At 41.3% G+C, this 22,210-nt stretch overlaps 1 protein-coding gene across 2 annotated transcripts in view; it reads left to right on the top strand.

The window, feature by feature from the left end:
• Positions 1-15: 15 nt before the first annotated feature.
• The window catches only part of FAM3C (family with sequence similarity 3 member C), a 29,612-nt gene continuing 7,417 nt past the window's right edge, over positions 16-22,210 (top strand). Inside the window, exons 1-5 of one of the 2 annotated variants that reach the window (XM_014964020.1) lie at positions 16-146; positions 14,777-14,838; positions 17,496-17,600; positions 18,018-18,047; positions 18,460-18,583. In XM_014964020.1, coding sequence (XP_014819506.1) covers positions 14,826-14,838; positions 17,496-17,600; positions 18,018-18,047; positions 18,460-18,583 — 272 coding nt within the window. In that variant the 5' untranslated portion in view covers positions 16-146; positions 14,777-14,825. Of the gene's footprint in view, positions 147-5,543; positions 5,625-14,776; positions 14,839-17,495; positions 17,601-18,017; positions 18,048-18,459; positions 18,584-22,210 lie in introns of those variants that run through there. The other variant, XM_014964022.1, reaches the window with a different exon arrangement.

The raw sequence follows: 22,210 nt of genomic DNA, 5'->3' as shown, positions 1-22,210 counted from the left end.
CGGGCGCGCCGCCTCCGCGCGTTCCTCCTCCTCTGCAGCGGCGGCGGCTCCGCTGGGCTTCCTGCTCCGTCGCCGGCGGGCGGGCCGGGGGCAGCCTGCGCGGCCGCTGAGGGGGGAAGGCTGCGCGACGTGCCCGTACGGCCCAGGTAAGGGCTCCGCGTTCTCCGCGGGGCGGCTAGGCTCCCGCTATCCCCTCCTCTCCTCACCGGGGCGGCCCCTGCTCTTCCCGCCGCCCGTCCCTCTCCTCAGCGCGGGGCAGCCAGCCTGGCGCTGGCCGCCTGCCCTCCCTCCCCTCCGCTGCCGGCTTCCCCCGAGCCGGCCGACTTCCCCGGGCCGCCTGACCCTTCTTCCCCCGGAGAGGCTGAGGCGGGACAGGGCCCCCCGGTGTGGGGCAGGGCCGGGCGGCGCCCCCCGTCCCGCCGAGCGGAGAGAGGGGTGAGGGGGGGGTGGTGGTGGGTCTGCCCTCTTCCCCTCCGCCTCCTTCCCTCGCTCTGCGCCGCCGGGCGGGGGGGCTCCGGTGGATGCGCTGGGGGCAGGGGAGGGGATGCGTGTGTTTAATTAAAAGCTGTATAGACCGTTAGGAAAAGGCGTGAGCTGATGCGGAAGGAGGCAGTGCCGCCCGTCCCGGGTTGCGGAGGGTACCTGTGGCAGCACTCGGTGCCCGCTCGGTTCCTAGCCCCCGGCGTGCTGAAGTAGGAAAAAAACCACAGTAATTCCATACTTTTTTCAGTGCTTATTTTTGGGGGTGGGGAAGTGTTACCGTGTCTTCAGTCACGTTTTTGCCGGGGGGCGTGTGTAATTCACCCCATCTCTTGAGCTTTCCCTTTTTTGCCCCCCCCACCCGTGAAAAAGGTTGAACGGTCACGTCGTGACTCCGGCGGAGATCGCACTCCGTGCCGGGCCTTCTGTATAACGCGGTGCGCGGCCCCGCTGCGCGCCCCCCTTTCCCTCCGCCGGGTCCCCGCGCAGGGTGCGCCCCCCTTTCCCTCCGCCGGGTCCCCGCGCAGGGTGCGCCCCCCTTTCCCTCCGCCGGGTCCCCGCGCAGGGTGCGCCCCCCTTTCCCTCCGCCGGGTCCCCGCGCAGGGTGCGCCCCCCTTTCCCTCCGCCGGGTCCCCGCGCAGGGTGCGCCCCCCTTTCCCTCCGCCGGGTCCCCGCGCAGGGTGCGCCCCCCTTTCCCTCCGCCGGGTCCCCGCGCAGGGTGCGCCCCCCTTTCCCTCCGCCGGGTCCCCGCGCAGGGTGCGCCCCCCTTTCCCTCCGCCGGGTCCCCGCGCAGGGTGCGCCCCCCTTTCCCTCCGCCGGGTCCCCGCGCAGGGTGCGCCCCCCTTTCTGACTTTGCGCAAAAGGCTTTTTTTTTTTTTTTGAAGCCTACGAAACTAATCAGGGTCTGAATGTCTTCATTAGCACGTGTTCCTCCCCCAGGGATTCTTTTAAGTATGAAGAAATCTTTTTCATCTGTTGGGTTACACGTAGCTGTCTGCCTGCCTGTGGTAAAACGAGTTTTGTAGCTTGCTTTAAGCCTGCAGGTAGGCTCTTCGCAAGAGAATAGCTTGGTATTGTCCCGTAATGACATCTAATCGCTTGGGGATGGAGGAGGCACCTGGTTTTGTTGCAGGCCATCGGTTCCATCCCTTTCCACCAGTCCTGACCGTTTCACCCAGTAAGTTTGCAGAGTAAATAGTTCCAAAAGTCACCTCTGGCTGCCCGTAAGTGTGTGCCCGGCCTCTCCAGGTGCAGCCCCAGTGCTTGAGGGAATACGTGCTCTGCATTTAATGAGACTTCTCAGTGCTTTTAGAAAAAAGTGAAAATATTGCAAGAGTTTGAGAATTAAGTGGAGCTTTGACAAGGTAGTATTCAAAAAGTGAGCTCCCGAATGTTTAGTTTCCGGTTTTGGTTCATAATATTAGCATTCTATCTGGGAAAGGGATTTTTTTTTTCCTGTAAGATGGATCAGTACTATGTAAACTGCAAAAATATCAGTTTTTACAGATTATTTTGTAGCCTAAAGATTACGTGTCCTTAAGATGAATCCACAGCAGACATGGAGAAACTTGTTCCTTAAGATTTAAGTTGTTCAAAGAGAATTTGTTATTCAAATAGAACTCGGGTTCTGGTTTTCAAACCTGCAGTCCCAGGGAGGTCAGAAGGTTGATGTGTGCATGTAAGGGCCACAAGTCTCACCGCTTACATCAGCAATCAGTATCTCCATGAGCCCTAATATAAGTGATATATATGTTCGGTGTTGAGACTTTGACTAAAATCTGCTGAGAAGTTTAGGATTTAAGGCATAATAACTGTAAACCTGTGTGTTTTCTCTGGCAGTGGCCAGCTGTGCAGCCCTCTGACAATGGTTTTCCTCTCAACAGCACTGAAATTATTGTAATTGTTTCCCAGTTTAGAAGGATCCCTCTGGGAAGTCCCACGTGTACCTGAAATCAAGACTGTCCTTAAATTCTCAGGATTACTTCAGGGAAAATGTAATCTGCAGTGGTGTCAGAAATTAAGTTAGAGTCTTGCAATAAGGCTTCGTGAGATGGCTGAGCAAATCTAACAGCCCAATGCTGCTGTGCTTTGCCTCCCACCACTCCTAAAAGTTGTCATCTGCTAATCTGGCAGAAACTACATTAATTCTCTTTTAGTAGGTTAGCTTTCCCCAGCCAGCAAAGTCACGGGGCCTGGGCTGGAGAAATGGTGAGTGGGGCAGGAGCAACGTGGCAGGTGAGCTCACCTATCTCATAAATTTTCATGCTTATCCAGGCATGAGGCTCAGTGACAACATGAAAGACTGGTGATGAGGAAATAACTTTAAACTGGTATTACTGCTTGAAATCTCATTTCTTAGCACTAGAATTTTCAACTCAAATGGATGTTAAAGCATCTGTAACCTATAAATAGGTGCTCCTGGTTTCCTGCTTCGTTTAAAATGCTATGTCTAACCGTGAATCCAAGTGAAGCCTCCTCATGCTTTTCTTAATGGTATATGTGTCCTGAGAGGACTTAGAGATTATTTTTTTCTTAAGAAGAAAAAAATATTTTTTTTGGTAACTTGTAGTTCTAATTCTGCTCTTTAATTTGTTTGCATCTGCCTGCATCTCAGTGTTATCCGTGAGCTTCAAAAGCTTATCCCTGTCCAGTAGTCCAAGTCATTGATGACAAGTAAGTATTATTTTTGCCCCGGCTTTCTGAAATCTAGTCAAACTTAAGTTTTCAAAGGGCTTAGCAATAGTTACTCTTTTGGAATTGTTCAACTATTTTTGCTCTCCATCTACATATTTCTGTGATACAAAAATAGTTTATATTTTCCAGCTCTTGTTGGGAGCTGAGTGCCAAGAGGATATGGGAGAGACTTTGTGGGAGAGGGGAGAAGCTCTGGAAGACTTACAGGACAGAGAGAGCTGCTGGAGTAAACTCTGCTCTGCATTTAGTGTGCATTGCTGTTAAGTTTTAATGGCAGAAAGTTGCACAATGTGCATGGTAGCTCTCATGAGAGTCCAGTTAAAAACTTAATTTAAAACATCAAAATAGATGACATTTTCAGTCTCCCTTCTATTCATAAGACTCGCTTTTCTTGTTTTGACTGGCTGACTTTCTTCCCTTCTCCCACCCTTTCTCCAGTTTTCTTCTACTTGAGGAGAATGCAAGCATCTCCTGGTAGCAAAGCAAAGCCTTTTTCCTTTATCTCTTTTGGTATCACCAGTTAATTGAGTCGTTGTTACACAAACATTTAAGCTGGTATAAACTAGTACTGCCGCTGCCAGAAAGCTGCTGACTGGCTCCCAGACAGTTCTGCTTTTGGATCAGCCCAGATATTCTTGCAAGTACCAGGTGAGGTAGTTGAGGGACCTGCAGTGGCTGTTTGCCTGCTGGGCAGCTGAACATTGGTGACAACTGAATAGTTTTGGAGCTGCATTTGAGTCGATGCAGGAGGGGATTTATTGCAGGAATTTCTGTAATAATCAGTGATTTTTCTCTTGGAATAGCATGATCCAGAGAGGCATGGTATCAGGAGTTGTTACAGTATACAGTGATCACACGTCAGCGTCTTCCCGTTGGCTGTGTGTAGAGTCTCAGTGGTAAGCTCACTGTGGTGAGCACCTTTTGGTCACTGAGGGATGCCGTTTACATGTACTTAGTGTGGTAAATTTCTCCATAGGTGATGACAGGCAGTAACTTGCTATCCCATGTAGCTTTGATTTTTCCCACCTATGGTGATCCTTAGATTTTAAAATCCCAAAGGATAGAAGATGCCTGTGTCGGATTTTAGTTAGTGGGATGTGTGCCAATTGACTAAAGTATACAAAGTGTATATATATACAAACACATAAAAATATAAAAAGAATATATTGACCCCTAGAATTTATTTTTTTTTGCTGTGGAATTAATTCTTCTTAGGTATGGCTTATGTGTTTGGTGCTGGTCAGTGGAAGATTCCACCCAGCCATGAGGTAGGTTATGGATCTTTGTTCTAATCCCTCGAAGCTTAGACACCAGTCTAGAAACTGCAGGTGTTGTTGCTGCCTTTTTTGTGTCTTCAGTTGGAAGTGAGTCACTCTAGAGCTGTTACGGATCATGCGACTGCCTGACTTCCTCTCCGTTTCTCACCATCTTCCACCTCGTGGTTCACAAGCGGTGGCCTGTCCAGCGCTAGTGTGGACCAGTAGCAATGGCTTGCCTGTGCCACAGGAACATTTAGATTCTGAGGATTCAGGCAGCATGGAAGTTATTAGTCACCAGCAGCAATCTCGTATCTGCGTGGGAGATGAGTGGATGAGAAGGTGCCCTGTGGTGGAGCAGTGGTTTCTGTACCCCCTAAAGCAAGAGGAGGGACAGATACCAACAGTGCTCTGACCAGTTGTCACCTAGGAACGCTTCGCACACCCTGGTTTCGTGGTGAGATCAACTTGCTGCTGAGCAAACATTAAAACTCCTCTCCAATATGCAGTCTCGGATCATGCTGAGCTTTTGTTAAAGAAGCTTAAATGCTTGGTAGTATGGTTTTTGGTTTTTGTTTTGTTTTGTTTGCAGCAGCAGTGTGTGATGTCCCTTGCTACTGTTGGCACCCTTGATGTTCTCTGCCTGGCAGGGTGTCTGGGAGCTGCGTGCCTCGCTGTGTCGGTGGCCTCGGTGTGCAGCTCTGTGATGAGGTGATGTGGTGGTCTGTGATGAGACCTCATTCTGACATCTTAAAGCCTGCCATCTAAAGTCTGGTTGTACTTGGGGAGGAGAATAGTGAAGAGGAACAGATTGGTCTTCCAGCAGTAAACTGGGACCTGTAGAGGAAGCGTTTGTAACGCTCCTTTCCTGTTCTGTTTGCTTGCTTGATACTCAGAATGTGAAGTGATTGCTGTAACCATAGCCTCCAATAAATTTCAGCTGTGCTCGTGTGTGCTTATATTGTCATATTAATTATATGTATGTTAATTGTTCTTTAAGCCCATAATCTTTTTGTACGGTAGTTCCATTGCGAATTGTTGTGTGGGGCAGGATAAGATGCACGGTAGTGATGCGTTATTCTGATAACAGGCTTGGTATTTTTTTGATTGAAGGTGTGAAAACTGTTGTACGTATGAAATGTCTACTGGGTTCTGGCAACACCTTATTTCAAGTGAGACCTGGTGATCTTGCAGGTAAATGAGTTGCGAAGCTTTACTTACTCCTTCCTGCTGTGGAAAGACTGAACAGACTTTGCTGTCTTACAAAATCAAGGTGGTAGTTTGTTTCTTGAAAAACAGAACTGAGAACGAATCAGTGGGTTTGAACTTTTGAACAGGTGGTAATTGCAGCAGTGCTTGAGTTTCAAAATATTTTTCTTCTGTCAAATGATGAACAAATGTTAAACCTCGCTCTCTTAAATCTCTATTGTGAGATTTATATACTTCTCTGTGAAGATGGAAAGCAGGTGGGTGAATGAGGTTCAGCAATTTGTCCTTGAGGATTTTATCTATCTGCATTTCTCAATGTGATTTTATCCAACCCTATGAAATACAGGGCTAAGATTCTCTTTAACAGATACATCAGTGGCAACAGTACAGTTTACTTTTATTGTGTATAAATAGTATAGATTTTAGGGACAGTAAATTAAAGCCCGTTTTTAAATATATGGACCAGTAAATTTTTGTGTAATATTAGAGAAGAGTCTTCAGAGTATGGATTGGGTGCCTATGAGGTTTGAGTTTTTTGTTTGGGTCTTTTTTTTCAGTAGATACATCAGTGGCAACAGTACAGTTTACTTTTATTGTGTATAAATAGTATAGATTTTAGGGACAGTAAATTAAAGCCCGTTTTTAAATATATGGACCAGTAAATTTTTGTGTAATATTAGAGAAGAGTCTTCAGAGTATGGATTGGGTGCCTATGAGGTTTGAGTTTTTTGTTTGGGTGGTTGGTTGTTGTTTTACTTGGTACATGGATTGAGTTTCATTCTCAGTGGGTAGAATGCCTCAGTACTCAGGCTTGCCAGGATTCAGGAGAATTTTCCTGTGTTTGAGACTGACTAGTTTGTGTGTTGCCTAAGGTGGAAGTACTGGATTGATGCCACTAGCAAAAGCTTGTCTGGTCAGTGATTTGACAAGTCACAGAATCACAGAATCTTTTAGATTGGAAAGGACCTTAAAGAGCATCTTGTCCAACCGTCAACCTAACTTTGACAAAAATAGACACCCACACAACAAACAAAAAGCAGCACCATCACTAAACCATACCTCCCAGCACTACATCAACCCGTCTTTTGAACCCCTCCAGGGATGGTGCCTCAACCGCCTCCCTGGGCAGCCCATTCCAATGCCTGATAACCTTTTCGGTCATTTGGGAACTTTTTGTTTTGCACAATTTTGCAGTTTTGATACATTTTGCACAATGTATTAAAACACCCTGACATAATGCTGCTTCTCATGTGTATTTCCTTTCGTAGAAGTGAAACCACATAGCAGTATTTGCAACATAGGACCTGCAATGGTAGCTGAACTACCTATTTTTAATTTTGGAATAAGTCTGGCTTTCACTTGCTAAATTTATCTGGGTTTCATTTGCAGTTAATAGAAGTTAAATAAAGTCTTGCTTCAACATGCAAACACTTGAGTCTAATTCAGTGTTGTCAGAATACCAAGCTGGATTTTACACATATGGAAGACTACAATTCAGGTGATAACATTTTTGTAAGAAATTAATAATTGTACTTCATGGTAGTATTTGTCTCGAAGGAGGAAAAAAACCCAAACATATCTGTGAGTCTGTAAGTGGTTCTGCATGGACAAATCTTTTGCCTATGTGGAGTTCTGCCATAACCATAAGAAATTCATATGGATATAGGAGTGCCTGCAGGGAGCAACTACTCGGGTCACAGCCTCTGTGATCAGGAGACACAAATGGTACATGATCATACAAAAAAATTGAGCTATAGTAGTTAGTTTTTTAAAGATATAATTCTTTGCTCTGTGTGCCCTTCACCGGTTTCAAATTAAATGAATTTTGTAAACATGGTGGAAAAACTGTGCATAATCTAGCAGAAGGATAAGCCATTATCTGGGTGAGGAAACACATCTTGTCTTTGAATAAAATTATCATAGTAGAAGCTTAGATTCCTACTCAAATTTAGTCATGGAATGATTTCGATTGTCTCAGCTGTTTGGTCCATGGCATGTAATTCAGCTTGGCACAACCACTGGTTTAAAACCAGAGTTTGTATAAGAATATCTAATGCTGTCCCTGACACATCTAATCCACTGTGTAATTTTGAGTAGAAAACCACCATGGATCTGAACTGCTTGAAAATGACAGACTGAAATTATCTATTAACAGAGGTTGGATTAAAGAAAATGTTATTCCACTGTTTGCATTTTACCAGGTTAAAAAGGTAAAAGATGAATGAAAGAAAAAAAAAAATGGCTTTTTGTTTTTTTGAGCTGTTTTCTGATAGGAAAAAAGAATCTATCTGCTAATCAGTGAGTAATGTTGTTTGTACTGCAAAAAATAAATATTGTCCTAATCTACTCATGACTCAGAAATAAAAGGGTCAAGCCTTTTTTATTACCCTCCCCTTTTAGAACTAAGTAATTTTGAATGCTTGTCTAGTTCTAGTATGGTGTGCTTAGTATGCTATTCATATTAACAGATAGTAAATACAGATAAAAACAGGTATTAGCATTATTTGACTATTTTTGGAAGTATACAGACGTTTAAATTCTGTTTGGGGGCAAAAATTTCCTTCTGAATTTAATTCAAAGCGTATCAGGCTGATACAGATTTAGTACTATGTATCTTGATACAGATTTGCATATAATAATGTGGAAATAGGAGGTTAATATTGAAGGAGACACTATAACACCTTGTAGACTGCTTACATTAAGAAAACCTGTCTTTCATATTTTTCTAGACTTTTATGATGATTTACAGCTGCCTTTGGTATTTCGTGTTTATCCTTGTAGCTAGAAAGTTGTTTTTCTTCAGCATTACAGCAACAAATAGATAAGCAGCAATGAGTGGATATTGAGAACAGTCCATCTCAGCCTCTTTTAAAACAATTTTAAAGTTACACCTTGGAGGTAAGAGACAAGGTGCCTATTCCTTCTCTCTTTGCTTTAACAGTTCCTTGCAAAGCAAACCTGATTCTTCTAGCCCTTAGTTATTGTATTTAGGTCATGTAATTGTTATCTAGTTTCTACCATTTGGGGATTATGCTTTAAGATAGATTTAGGAAAAAACCGACATACGAGTCTCAGTTAAAAGTCTAGATAGCAGATAGAGCAGAGTAATTTTTGTTTGTTCAGGCAGAGCAGAATAATGGCTTTTGGTTTCACAGGCAGCCATGCTATCGGTGCAGTTCCCAACGAGCGGTGACGCTGTTGCAGCGGTACCAGGTTGCTGACCCCAGTATTACAGCGCTGCTCTAATCGCTCGGATCCTGTTCTTCATCGCTGCTGCTGGTTTTGCTGCAATGCATGTCTGTTTGGAAGTGTATTACTTTCTGTTTTATTAAATACCGTTGTTGATTTTGGGACCTTTTTCTAATCTACTAAGGTCAGAATTCACAATAGTCTTGACCTTGTAAATTCTTGCCTCATATCTTTGCTTGCTTTTGCATGCCTGTTTCATACGTATAATCTACGCAAGCTATCAAATTGTTAATGAAAATACTATTATCCTGAGAATGAAGTAGACTAATCTGCACATTTCATTATTATCCATAAAAACAAACATTTATTACAGTTGTGTTTGAAAGCCCCTTATAAACAGAAGTACGTTTCAAGTGGCCAAAGCTTTCGCACACGGTGAATGGGGCAGGGGCTGTGCCCAGGTGACATGTGCCCTGTGTTGTGTGTCCCACGGCACCGTCCCACACCACAAGAGTGTTGAGCAAGGCTGTTAAAGCTTGAGCGAACTGAATGGCATTGACCATTGGACTGAAATCGTGACTTCATTCTGTGCTTCAATAGAATTTCCTCTTGTGCCTTGATTCTAGGAGGTGAACTTTCTTGTCGACCGTCATAGCTAAGACGTGAAAGTGGAAGGAACTCAATCCTGGCATGTTAGAAACTTTATATCTCCTAATAAAACATGATGATGATTTGCTTGGCGGGATTATGGGCTCACAGTTTTCCTAAATGAGGCTTCTATTACGAACTTCCTGTGTGAAATAGGTGGCAGGGTTCTCTCAAGAGACACAGGTCACTTGTAAAAGCTGATTGAAGCTTGTTTTGGTGTGTATCACAGTATGTGCAGTAGCTGTGTGGACATATGTACTAAATTTGTCAGATTTGTGTTGAGGCTGTCATCCTTACCCAAGTTAATAAGTGGAGCAGAGTGGGGGAAACCCCTTTTCTCTCTTCCTTTTTTCGTGTAAGCTGGTGTTTTCTGGTTTTCTTCTACTTCAGTTATGGCACCCTACGTATAGCATTATGGGCTGTCATCGGGATTGCTTGGAATGGCTCTGGCACTGGAATTCACAACATCTGGAAATTGCCCATGCTTTGGGACAAAATACAATGCACAAGGATGGGTGGAGTGAAAAAAACAAAGGCAACCAGTAACCTCAGCTCCCAACTGTCTTTCCACACGTCCACTCCCTAGGAGTTTGCATCCAGAATAAATAGCTTTTTTCTGCATGGATAGACGCTCAACTCCGAGCAGCGAATTGGACAATGATGTGCCAGTGTTCAGAAAGGATTTATATCCTGTAACTTCTTGTCTTCTCTGGTTCAGTGAGCTCTCTACCTTTTCCTTTCTGTTCCTGAGGGAAATGAGCAAGCTGTGCACTGGACTGTGCTGAAAGAGCAGTTTCTGAACTTGTTAATACGGCAGCACCAGTTTCTGGCTTGTCTGATGATTTTTCTCTTACTTTTCTTGTTGAGTCCCTCATGTTCTGTCAGTTCAAAGAGAACTTTCCACATGAGTTTAACAAAACATTCTCTTTTTCTTTGTTTTCTCCTACTCAGTATTTCACAGCTTTACACACTGGAATTTTTCCATCTTGCTGGACCAGCGTGTCTGGCTGGTGGAGCTCGGTTGAAGGTTAGCATCATCGAAGCCTTATAAGAAAAATACCCACCGGCTACTGAGTCTACTGGCCTGTAGACCATAACCTCTCTATAAGTTTTCTGCTCTTCATTCAGGATGTGGGTATGGCTTCCTGTAGTTGAGAGGTCTGAACGTCTTGCCACTGATTGTTCTCCTGAGCACCGGCTCCCGCAAACTGGCGATAACAGGCAGCAGGGTTCAGAAAGCTCTTGGACACTTGTGGTCGTTGCTGGGAGAAGACATGTCCACCCACATCTTTCACAATGAGTGAGATCATAGAAAAAGGAGAGCATACTCCTCCAGCCTCATGAAGAATTGCACAAGATTCCTTTGACAAATAGGAATATTGGAAGTTTAATAGAATAGCTGAAATTCACGGTGGTGTTCATCTTGTGAAAAAATGCATGTGCCATGTGCAGATATTTGACTGTGCTGGTTGTAACTGAGATTTGTCTGATGTAAAACACCTTTACTGCTGTCTGTGATAGATGAAAACCTGCAATTTGCTGCATCTCCCTTCAGTATGCCACCCCGGGGAGTAACAACTTGCTTTCTCTTTTGATGTAGAGGAAAACCAGCATCTGAAGGCACTGGTTTTAGGTTTTTCTGTGGATTGCTTCTTATTTCAAGACGCTTGATGCTGCACGTTAGGCATTTTTTGGTTCCTTTCTGCTGTGTCCAGCTTCAGAGCCCTGAACACAGGAAGAACATGAATCTGTTGGAGCAGGTCCAGCAGAGGGCCACGAAGATGATCAGAGGGATGGAGCACCTTTCCTATGAGGACAGGCTGAGAGAGCTGGAGTTGTTCAGCCTGGAGAAGAGTAGGGTCCGGGGAGACCTTCAATATCTGAAGGGAGCCTACAGGAGAGCCGGAGAGGGACTCTTTGTCAGGAAGTGTAGTGATAGGACATAGGGTAATGGTTTTAAATTGGAAGAGGGGAGATTTAGTTTACATATTAGGAAGAAATTCTTTACTGTGAGGGTGGTGAGCCACTGGAACAGGTTGCCCAGGGAAGTTGGGGATGCCCCATCCCTGGAGGTGTTCTAGGCCAGGCTGGATGGGGCTTTGAGCAACCTGGTCTAGTGGAGGTGTCCCTGCCCATGGCAGGGGGCTTGGAACTAGATGATCTTTGAGGTCCCTTCCAACCCAAACCATTCTATGATTCCATGATTGTAATTCTGCTGTCCCTGCTTAATGAATCTTATGTCAAATAGGAGAAAAATAGTCTTCGGGGCTTTTTAGCACATTCTTAAAGGAATCTTGTCGCTACTGTTTTTGTGCATCTGAGCCTGAGCAAGCTCAGTTGCCCTGTGTTACTTGTTTTTTAAATGATCCTAAAATATACGGAATCATGGAATTGTCAGAGTTGGAAGGGACCTCTAGAGATCATCTAGTCCAACTCCCCTGCCAAAGCAGGGTTGCCCAGAGCACATCACTCAGGACTGCATCCAGGTGGGTCTTGAAGATACACACTCTTAAAAATTCTAAATCCGTTTTTATATCACTTCCGTAATTCCAGTTTTGAGGTCTAATATGAAGATGTGGAGTACTGGTCTATAAGCATTTGTGAGGGCTCATGGCCTGACCTATTTTATTCCTGTTCTGTCTTGAATTAAAAACTATTCTAAGATAATACTGTATAGAGGTAGGACTTGGCGTTTGTAAATTATGCTGTTGCAGCTGGAAAATGCTGTACAATATTTATCTGCACTGTACCATTCCTGTATTTATTTGTTAGATCAAAACCCACAATTTTTTTGGGGATGCTGTAGTTTAGGAAAAGAATCTCTCTATCATTTTAAAAATTCCTTTCAAGTTGAGGCATAATATAGTAATTTTTACTTTTTCTAATTCAAAAACATTTCACGCTTAAAATGCATCTTCTCTGTTGTGTATTTGTTGATTGCAGCAAATAGTCATCGCTGAGAGGCGTGGATGGGGCTCTTGGGGTAGAGGCATTCAGCAGTCAAAGTGGGATGGTGTGATTGTTTCACTTAGGTTTTGTTTTTAGGTTTTGTTCGTACTTGCGCTTTCATGCTTTGAATTCATTATGTGGTTTTGTTTATAGTAAAACAAAAAGAAGAAACTTTTTTTTTTTTTTCCAGTGCTGACTTAAAACAAGCTCGTGGTCGTTCAGACTACAGATGGTGTTTATTTTAATGTTGATATATTTCCGGAGGTGGGGAGGAGAGAGGAAAAAAAGGAGCTTAGAATAATTCTGTTCACAGACTTTGAAATAAAATGGGTTTATTTGCACTGGTAGATTCTTTTTGCCTTTTCGTAAGACAGACAAAAATTAGCCTTTCGCTGGAAGAAGATACAATATATGGATATAATATATGTGGCTTTAAATATAATGGATATATTATGTTCGTAATATGCCATGAGATTTCCCTTGTAGTACAACCTCAGTGTTCAAAAACATTTGGCTGCTTTTCAAACTTTATTATTACTTATTTTCAAATTCTTATGGAGTAGAAATAAATATTTCTGTACTGATAAATGATTTTTCCTGATTATTTCTCTGATAACCATTTTATTGGGAACTTTAAGCAGTAGAGCACAATGACCATGTCTTTGGCAAAGAGGGTCTGGACACAAATCACTGAACTTACAGGTACTGAGTTGAGTGAAGGCACAAGGTTGCTTGTGTAACACCCAATTTTCTTCCCTAGCATAGGCCCTGAGACCCATGTGGTGGTGTTCTCCAAATGATTTGCATTTTCCAGATTTCCAATGAGAGTAGTTTTTCAAATAATTTCTAAAGATCATGTTTTTGGTGGTTCTTGAAATCATGGCATAGAGCTGCAGAGCGTAGGGATGCTGTAGCTTTTGTGATGGGTGTGTGGGACGGCTACTTGGATTAGAAGGATAGTTTATTACGTTTCCAAATTGGGCCTTGGTGTAGATGGTCCAGCAAGATCCCTGAATACCAATAGTTTTGCTGTATTAAATGTAAATAGTTACGCAGCAAAATGCAAATTCAGAAATAGATTATTATTTTTTAGTCCAGAAGGGAGGTACTGATTACAGACTGCTATTTGTCTGAATGCCTCATGTATTTTCAAAAGTAGCTGAGGGCTCTTTGTTATTTATGATGATAAGAACAGAAGAAATGAGATAAAACAGTACGCTACCTGAACTGTTCTAAAGCAAATTCTTATTTCAGTTAATTTAAAAAAAAAATGTGCTTAATCTACTCAGATGTTTTAAAATAAATTAATGTGTTTCTAATAGATATGTAGTGTTTCATTAGTAAAGATTGCAAGGTTTGCAGAACCTGATTTGCATAGATACCACGTCAGTGCTGAGGGTGCCGAGTTGTCTGTATGTGGTCATCTTTCCTCTGTGCTTCTTGACTTGGGAGTAGGGGAAAACTCGAGACAGAAGCTGTCTGGGCTCAGTGCAGTGTGGTCCCAGTGTGGTCCCACCGTGGCTGAGCGTGACCATGATGCAGAGCCACCAGCAATGGTCTGGCTCTGCAGGCAGAGGGCAAAAGATTTGGTACAGCCCAGAGACAAGGAAGTGCTTGAGAAGGAGGTGGTAGCCTTTGAGCAGAGTCTGTTTTGACTTTACGTGGTGGCAAGTTCTTCTCAGGAAGAATCTTTTGGGTGCTTGTGTGGTGTTTGCTCATAGGCAATGGTTTTCAGTTTATTCAGAAATAGTCTCAGCTCTAGGGTTGGTGCTCATGTCACCATTGACCATCACATAATCTTCTGGATGCTGCGATAAGTGACCATTGTGTTTATTACATTTCTGTAACGAATAAATAAAACTATTAGAATAACCTGCTTTCAGTTCAAAGGCCAAAATGATTAGATGTTTTCTCTCTAAAGCATACTTTGCTATGTCATGTTGCCAAGTAACAACTTGAATCCAAAAGTTGGTAGGACCTTGAAGCAGTGCAGATGGAGCTGATGACTTTTAACCACATAGCTTTAGGAAATCAAAGATTGTTTAGATGCGGCGCTGATTAATACTTATGTCACACATTGAAGGGCTAACAGCTGAACAGAATTTATAGTGGATTTGACAAAATTAAATTAATATTTTTTCAGAACGTTTGTTTCATGGAGTAACAAATGAAAGCAGTACATCGGAAATCCATCTTAAATCTTCTTTAAAGTGAGCATTAAGAATTAGGTATTGAGGAAAACCATTGTTAATGTTATTGGCTAGAAAATCTAGGTAGTTTTTTACTGTTAACTCATCACAAAAGTGCTTATTTGGCTGTAACTACAATTATGTGCTTTTCTTTTTCCCTAGGTGGCTGTTTTTTAATGCAGTAGCATCATTAGCTGGCTGAAGACTAAACATGAGAATAGCAGGTAAGTACGCTCAGTAAAATCAGACTTTTGTCGCTTATCAAAGAAATGCTTTAGACAGCACTAACAAGTTGTGACAATAAGGTCTTAAGAGAAGCTTGAGTGGTGTAACAGGCATTGCTCTTCCATTTAATTAATGTTTAATGAAACTCATTTTGGAAATTGGGATGGTTCTAAGAGCAAGCAGCTGGTTTAAAACGCTTCAGCTGATCTGATGGCTAAGTTGCCATGACTTGATGTACCTTGGCTGCTAATTCTGTAAGATAGGAATAAGGAAATGGCCAATTATGTTATAAACAATTTCTTCCCTGCCTTACACCCCAATCAAAAGTGCTATGTACCATTATAATATAGTGCCTGAAACCTTCTGAATGGTTACTGGGAGTTTGAAAGCTCTAAAAAGCTTTTTCATAGAGGTAAGTTAGCTGTGGTACAGGGTCTGAGCAACTGATTTTACTTGACAGAAGGTGTAGTGGTTGTAAAAATAAGATCTTACCCAATATAACACTACCAAAAAATATTATTCTAGACATTTCCTTGCAAGAGAATAGCCTGTGTGATGATTGGAATAGTTTAGAGTTTCTGATGCATTGCACTCTTATCAATAGCTGCAGCATTACGTCGCAGAAGAAGCAACTGTTGGCTCTTTTAGGAAAGAATAACACTTTTTTTTCCAGGAGAGTTGCACATTAACCTTGTTAATGCATTAGTCATTATTTTTGTCACTACTGAAGTGGTTTTATTAACCTCAATATGTATAACTGGGAGCAATCTGCCAAAGTAAATCTGATAATAAACTGGAAAATGCTGCAATTTTTTCCAAATCTCTCTTTTTTCCTTTTTTTTTTTTTTTTTTCTTCTTCCACCTAAATGCTTTTGTTGCTAAAAGCCATAGACAAAGAAGGTATGGCAGTTCCTGTAGAATGTTTAACCTGTGGCAAACAGGCTGGTTCTGGTTCAAGTGCTAAAAGAATTTTCTAGGAGATTTCCTACCTCTCCCTTAGAGGGAGCGCTCACAGTTCAGTTGAAAGGACATGGAGTGGAGGGGGTGGTTGCTGCTCGGGCTGAGTTCTCGTTCATCACACCTACTGTCTGCTGAAACACCATGCTCTCCAACTACCACTTGCTAGGTTACACATTCCAAAACCTGGTGCCATCTTGTCTTCTTAAGCAGTGTTGCTTTGAAAACCTTTTCTCCACTTCTTAACGTATGTTCAGATCATCTGTTTTGTCTAGTGCTTACACATGGTTCACTTCGCTTCGAATGCAACAATCCCTGGAGTTCCAGCATAATATTTTAAAATTAAGTTTGTGTCTGTGTTTTCTTACACAGTATGTATGTGTTCACACACCTGAAAAGGGAAAGTGGGAGAGGAGAACCGAACTACAAGCAAACAAGAAAGTTCTCTCTCTTTTTTCATCTTCCTTTTCTTTTTCTATCCCCTGATCTTTTTTTAGCCTTTTGGAAGGATTGATTAGCATCTCTCAACCCTCTGAAGGCTGAGTAATCTGTCTATTTTCAGGTTTTCTGAACAGCCCATCACAGCAGCAGTCTGAGATCTGCAGGAGTTACATAAGTTTGGGGTTTTTTCTGAAAGGTTTATTTGGCTGGCAATCTGAGAAAGAGAAGCATGCTGCAAGGTTGCTTCTTCCATACAGTTTGACATACTATGGTGAGACAGGAAGGCAGGATGTTGATCAGATGCCTCCTCACCTAACTTCTGCTTTCAGTATTTTACAATAAGCTAAAAGTGGAGTATTCTGTAGAAATCTAATCAAAATTATGCTAAAAACTGGCAGGGTTCACAGCAGTACCACATACACCTGAGCTTCCATTTCAGCTGTGAATTGCTGTGATTGTGCTTCCAGCTCTTCTCCCAGCAGGTAGTTTGAGCGCTCAGCACTGGAGAAAGTTGGGCTTGTAAAACTTAGAGCTACCTGTGGCTTCAACATATTAAAAGGGAAAGTACTGCTTTTTATTTGTTTTTGAAGTAGCTCTCTTGAGTTTTCAAATTTGCTTTTTGATGGTCACTCATTTAAATTTGTTGGAAAGGAGGCTTTGTTTGTTTGGTGTTTTCTGGGCATTTTTTTTTTTTAATAAAACGTTGACACCTGACTGATGAGATAAGCCAAGCCACAGTGTATGAACAGATCCCTACTCAGTCTTGGCCAAACATTAAAATAGAAATATCTCAGTTGGGAGGAGACAGAGAGGAGTGTTTGTGATCAGTGAGGAAACATGCCTAAGAACAGGGAAGTGGGATGGGGGAAACTGGCCATTTCCCCATTGTACAGCAGCCAGTTAGGGCAGCTTAGGTCATTTTGTTAGGCTGGATTTCCATAGGAGACTCTGTGGTTTGTGCTGGCTGCTGAGCTGAGTCGGTGTACTCTGGTGTCAGACCAGCATGAAGCTGGGGAAAGCTGAAATGCTACACCAAGAATTTGGTGTGGTAACCTGCTGGGCTGGCTCAGTTGCACCCTACGTTATAATGTCTATTTCTCACAGATTACTTCTGTTCAGCGAGTCCACAAATGATCATCCTGGTTCTGAGTTTCTCTTAATGTAATCTGATACATGTTTCTCGTGTAGTTAATTTTGGTAAGCTGAATGTTATCATTTGCAGATAATTTTTTTGAAACTTTTCTCTGCTTCTGAATAGGTGCTGCCAAGTTGGTAGTAGTCGTGGCGATATTTTTATTGACGTTTTATGTCATATCTCAAGTGTTTGAAATAAAAATGGATGCAAACTTAGGACACATATTTGGTAAGTGATGACTCTCTTCTCCAGACATCTATTAATATTTAGTTGAGCCATAATTGAGAATAGAATTCATTTTGTTTTAAGCTTGTCTTAAACTCTTACACTTAAGAATTCTGTTTTTATTTCTAATGTGTGTACTTCTCATTATTTTTCTATGTATAGTATACATACATAATGTGTGCATTAAGTTATTTTCTGTATGAAATATTTAGCCTACTCTTGTAATAAGTCCCTAATCGCTTTCATTCTTCTACTGTGTAAAAGTTAATATTTTATATAGGAACATAATGTTTGGATGTATTTGATACTTCAACCAACCTGTTTTTGTAGGGGTACAGAAAGGTTTTAACTTGGTAGGATCTTTTATAGCGGGTGACAACTTTAATAGTAACATCTTGTAAAACTTTTTTTGCATTTTAGCTAGGTCAGCACTGGATGCAGCTGCACACTGTGAGTATTCATATGCATGTGTTACTGCTCTGACTTGCTTTTGGCAATAACAGAAGGACTGCTGAATTTTCTTAGTTAAGAAAGTCTTAATTACATTCTAAATGCAATCAGAAACTAATTTTCCTCTTTTCCTGATTTTCCTAAATTTCTGGTTAAGCCTGTTTTTTGCCAGCATTTCACTTGTAGTTTTGTCTTGTGGCTTTTGATGACAGTCCCAGAGCAAGCAGCAGGGTGAGAATAAGAAGTGGAATAATGAGGAGCCTAGATTATGTTAAGCTGCTGTGAAATTGTGGATGTGAGATACTGTTTGTCTTTGTTCTTTTCCTTGCATTCTTTCAGCAAACTGACTGATGCTTCTCTTAACCTGCCTGTGGTGTTGTCTCTAAAATCCTATTTTATTTCCTTATGAAAGCTACAAAACCTCCAAGGTACAAATGTGGGATCTCTAAAGCTTGTCCTGAAAAGCATTTTGCATTCAAAATGGCAAGTGGAGCAGCAAATGTAGTTGGACCTAAAATTTGTGTAGAAGATAATGTGTGAGTATTTTTACCTGTTTTCTTTAAGTATCTCTTTCAAATGCTGACTAGTATTGCTTTGTACAAAAGATCAGATGTTTAAGTGATTCTTTGTAGGTCTTGTTTTACCAACGGTTTGACCACATGAGAAAATTATATTTAATCTCTGATGAAGCACACTTGGTTCTCTGCAGTAAATTCATAAATGTACGCTATTTTAATACATGCAGGATAGCTTACACATTATTTCAGATTTACGGGCTTATGATATAGTTAGGTTTTGTCAAGTCAGATGCAGACTTGTCTCCAAGTAACTTGTTCTTGTGCTTGTAATAGTAATTCAATGAACAATTGTATTTTCAAGTAATTATTCTTGATACTTCTAACTGAATGTCATCAGCTTAAACTGTGCTGTGAAATTCTTTTGCAAGTCATCTTTTAAACTATCTATTCCCATAGTACTAGTGTCAGAATATGTTTCCCACTTTTCTTTAAAGGATGACTTCAAAGGGAGAAATAGTATTTTAGTGATCAGTAGTTACTTAATTGTGCTGATGGTAACTAAAGTCAATACAGTTAAAGTAATTGTGAAATGAGGAGACTGCTTGAGACAGTTTGGTTTTTAAGTTCTGTATTTCTAATAATTGTATTTTTAACACAGTATTAACAATAATACTGTGCCTAGAGTATTTAACTGAATTCCCTTTAAGTAATCCCCATAATGGGGCTATTAATAGTTATTTTTAGACTTTGTTTCTTTGCTCTTAGGTTGTTCTGCTCATTTTCTCCCAGTGTGTGCAGCTTTGTATAACATAATCTATCCACTCAATTTTGCATGTCACTTGTCAGAAAAGACATTATGTTAGTGTTGTCAGGAGGTCTTTTTTTTTTTTTTTAAAACATCAGTCACATTTACAAACCTTTGTCTTCTGTTTTCATTTAAACTACTCCAGTGCAGGTGTTTCTGTTAGTACCGAGTGGCTCAGACAGCACCTACAGCAGTTGGTACTAGTGAATTATAGAGCAAACGGCAACTTCACTGGGGACAGCAGAACCCCATGTAATATAGTAAACAGGTTCATTAACCTATAAAAAGGAATTGGTTTATGTTTTCCATTGCTTTACAGAGTTACTTTAGAGAGTAAGATTAGTTTTACGTGATCTTGAAGATAAGATTATATTTTTAGCACTAACTAGCAATTAAGACATAGCGAAATTAAAGTGGGAGCCTCTTTTCCTTGACAACTAAACACATGCAGGTTCCTTGCTTCGTGTTTCGGGTAGAACCACGAGCCCCCTTCAGATCTCAAGCCCTTCCCTTTGGCTCCAGCTGGGTGGTTTGTGTGGGAGTGGGTTTGCAGCGGAGCATCTCGGTGCGGTCGGGGAGCGCGTGCCAAGGGAGCGTGAGCGCACCGTTGGCACGAAGGGATGGAAAGCCACTGGGTTCTGCTTTCCATTCTTGTCGTTGGTTCACTTTGTGACCTTGGACACTCTTATCTAATCTCTCTGAGTGGTTTTTTTTTATTGGTGTTGCAAAATCTGCTACAGTCTCCTTCCGGTTGCTAGGAAGTGTCTGTGAAGACTTGAGGTGATTGACTGACTAGAAGTTGTGTGAGTGCAAGCAAAACTTTAACTTCAGGATTGTATAGCTTTTGGGGGGTTTTGTTTTGGTTTTTTTTTTTTTTTTTTTTTTTAATGTCTCACTGGTTAACTAAGAAGAGATCACGGAATCATAGAATGGTTCAGGTTGGAAGGGACCTTAAAGATCATCGAGTTCCAACCCCTCTGCCACAGGCAGGGACACCTTCCACTAGAGCAGGTTGCTCAAAGCCCCATCCAGCCTGGCCTTGAACACTTCCAGGGATGGGGCATCCACAGCTTCTCTGGGCCATTGTTATTCCTGTTAAAAAAAAAACCCAAAACAAAACAAACAAAAAAACCCCCCAAAAATCCAAAAGAAAAGAAAATCACACCAAAACATCCTCTACTGAGTATTTCACTGAAGAAAGTGAGGGAAAGGCAGTAGTTGTGGGCAAGTAATCCTCTAGTATTCTTGTAATACTAGCGCACACCTTAGTGGGCAGCTATTGGAGTCTTAAGTCCAACTTCCTGTGGCAAAAGTCTTTCTCAATTCCTTCTGAGGAGGACTTGTAATGCCTATTTAAATGTCCACCAGAAAATGAGATTAATTTTATATTACCTCCTGCTTTGCTTCTAAGATGTTTGATTTCTTTTCCAAAAGCTGCCATAACTTGTTGATTGTAAATTGTGGGAAGAATTCTAAAACTGAGGAACGACTGCCCTCCTGTGAGAAAGCTGTCACATTACAGCCTGCAGCGTGTGTGACTTGGTGCACAAGCTCTCTCCAGTGTCTAGAGTAGTTTCTCACAGCTCTAGAAGAACTTACTTCCTTTTCGGTAGTTTTTTTTTTTTTTAGTGATATTTTGTGAACTCGCTCCTGCAAAATGCTTTTTTTTGATTAGTCTTTGTTCTTCATACTTCCAAGACAAGGAAGCAGGGATAAGTTTTCATAACTTGTCAAAGATATTTACAACATAGTTGGTTTTGCTGTGTATTAAACATAAGGATGTGACTTGGTTTATGGGAGCAGTAAAGGTGCTCCCAAATTCAGAATGCATTTAATTTTGCAACTTTTCTCTTATATAGAGATTTTGGTGTGAAATAAGAATTCTGTTGTATAGAAGTTCAGTTATAGCCTTGTTCTCCTATATTGGAAGGACATAATCCAAATTAGAAAGAACAAACTGTAGCCATCATCAAATTAATAAATATTGTAGTTAATACTTCATGGGCTTTTTAGAAAAAGGGTGCTATCACTATACTTCTTTACTAGCAACATCTCTATGCAGTTTTATTTCTATTAAGAAACAAGTTGAATGATTGTGACACTATAACCTTTTAGCAGAATGTTCCACTGCATTCCTTTAATAACTAGTAATTCTTGTATTCATATTTGCAAGATTTTTACGTTGTCTGAAATCCCTCATAACTTTTGTTATGTATATGTAGATTTTCAGCATCTAGTCACCCAGGATATTTTTTGACTGGTATTTATTTACAGAGAATTTTGTAGTTAAATTAAAAGGAAGTTCTCATTCTTTTTGGTAAATTAAATGTCCACTAAATTTTATATAAGCAAAGGATTGTGTTCAGAATTTCACTGCCTTTTTTCATGTATGTTTTCAGTCTTTATTTGCCATATGTTTTTATTAGTCAGAAGGATGCTCAGACATGACATAAAAATCATATGATCAGAGAAGAAATACTTCTGGAGTTCCTTATTCACCAGAACTAAATTCTGCATTTCAGCAGAAATTGTCAAGTCTTCTGTTTCAGAAGTCATTGAATTGGAGTTTTAGTTTTAATCAGATTTCTTGACAGATGGTATAACTTAGAGGACTAAGAGAAGAAGAATGAACTCTCTCATCTCTGATTACTAGTTCTTTAAAGCTGAAGTCACTGTGCCAAGAGTTACCATTAACTTGCACGGCCTCTCTGAACTAGCTAATACTGAGTCTGTTCCTGATAGTTGTCTATTAAATTTGACATTCCTCTAAATTTGGCCTTCTTTCTTCATCCTGGGTGCAAAAGATAGCATCAGAGGGGAAGACTTTTGTCATACTTCAG

This window comes from Calidris pugnax, unplaced genomic scaffold, assembly GCF_001431845.1.
Source record: "Calidris pugnax isolate Ruff unplaced genomic scaffold, ASM143184v1 scaffold44, whole genome shotgun sequence".
NCBI classification, from domain to species: domain Eukaryota; kingdom Metazoa; phylum Chordata; class Aves; order Charadriiformes; family Scolopacidae; genus Calidris; species Calidris pugnax.
This window is presented reverse-complemented; position numbering and strand designations above follow the sequence as displayed.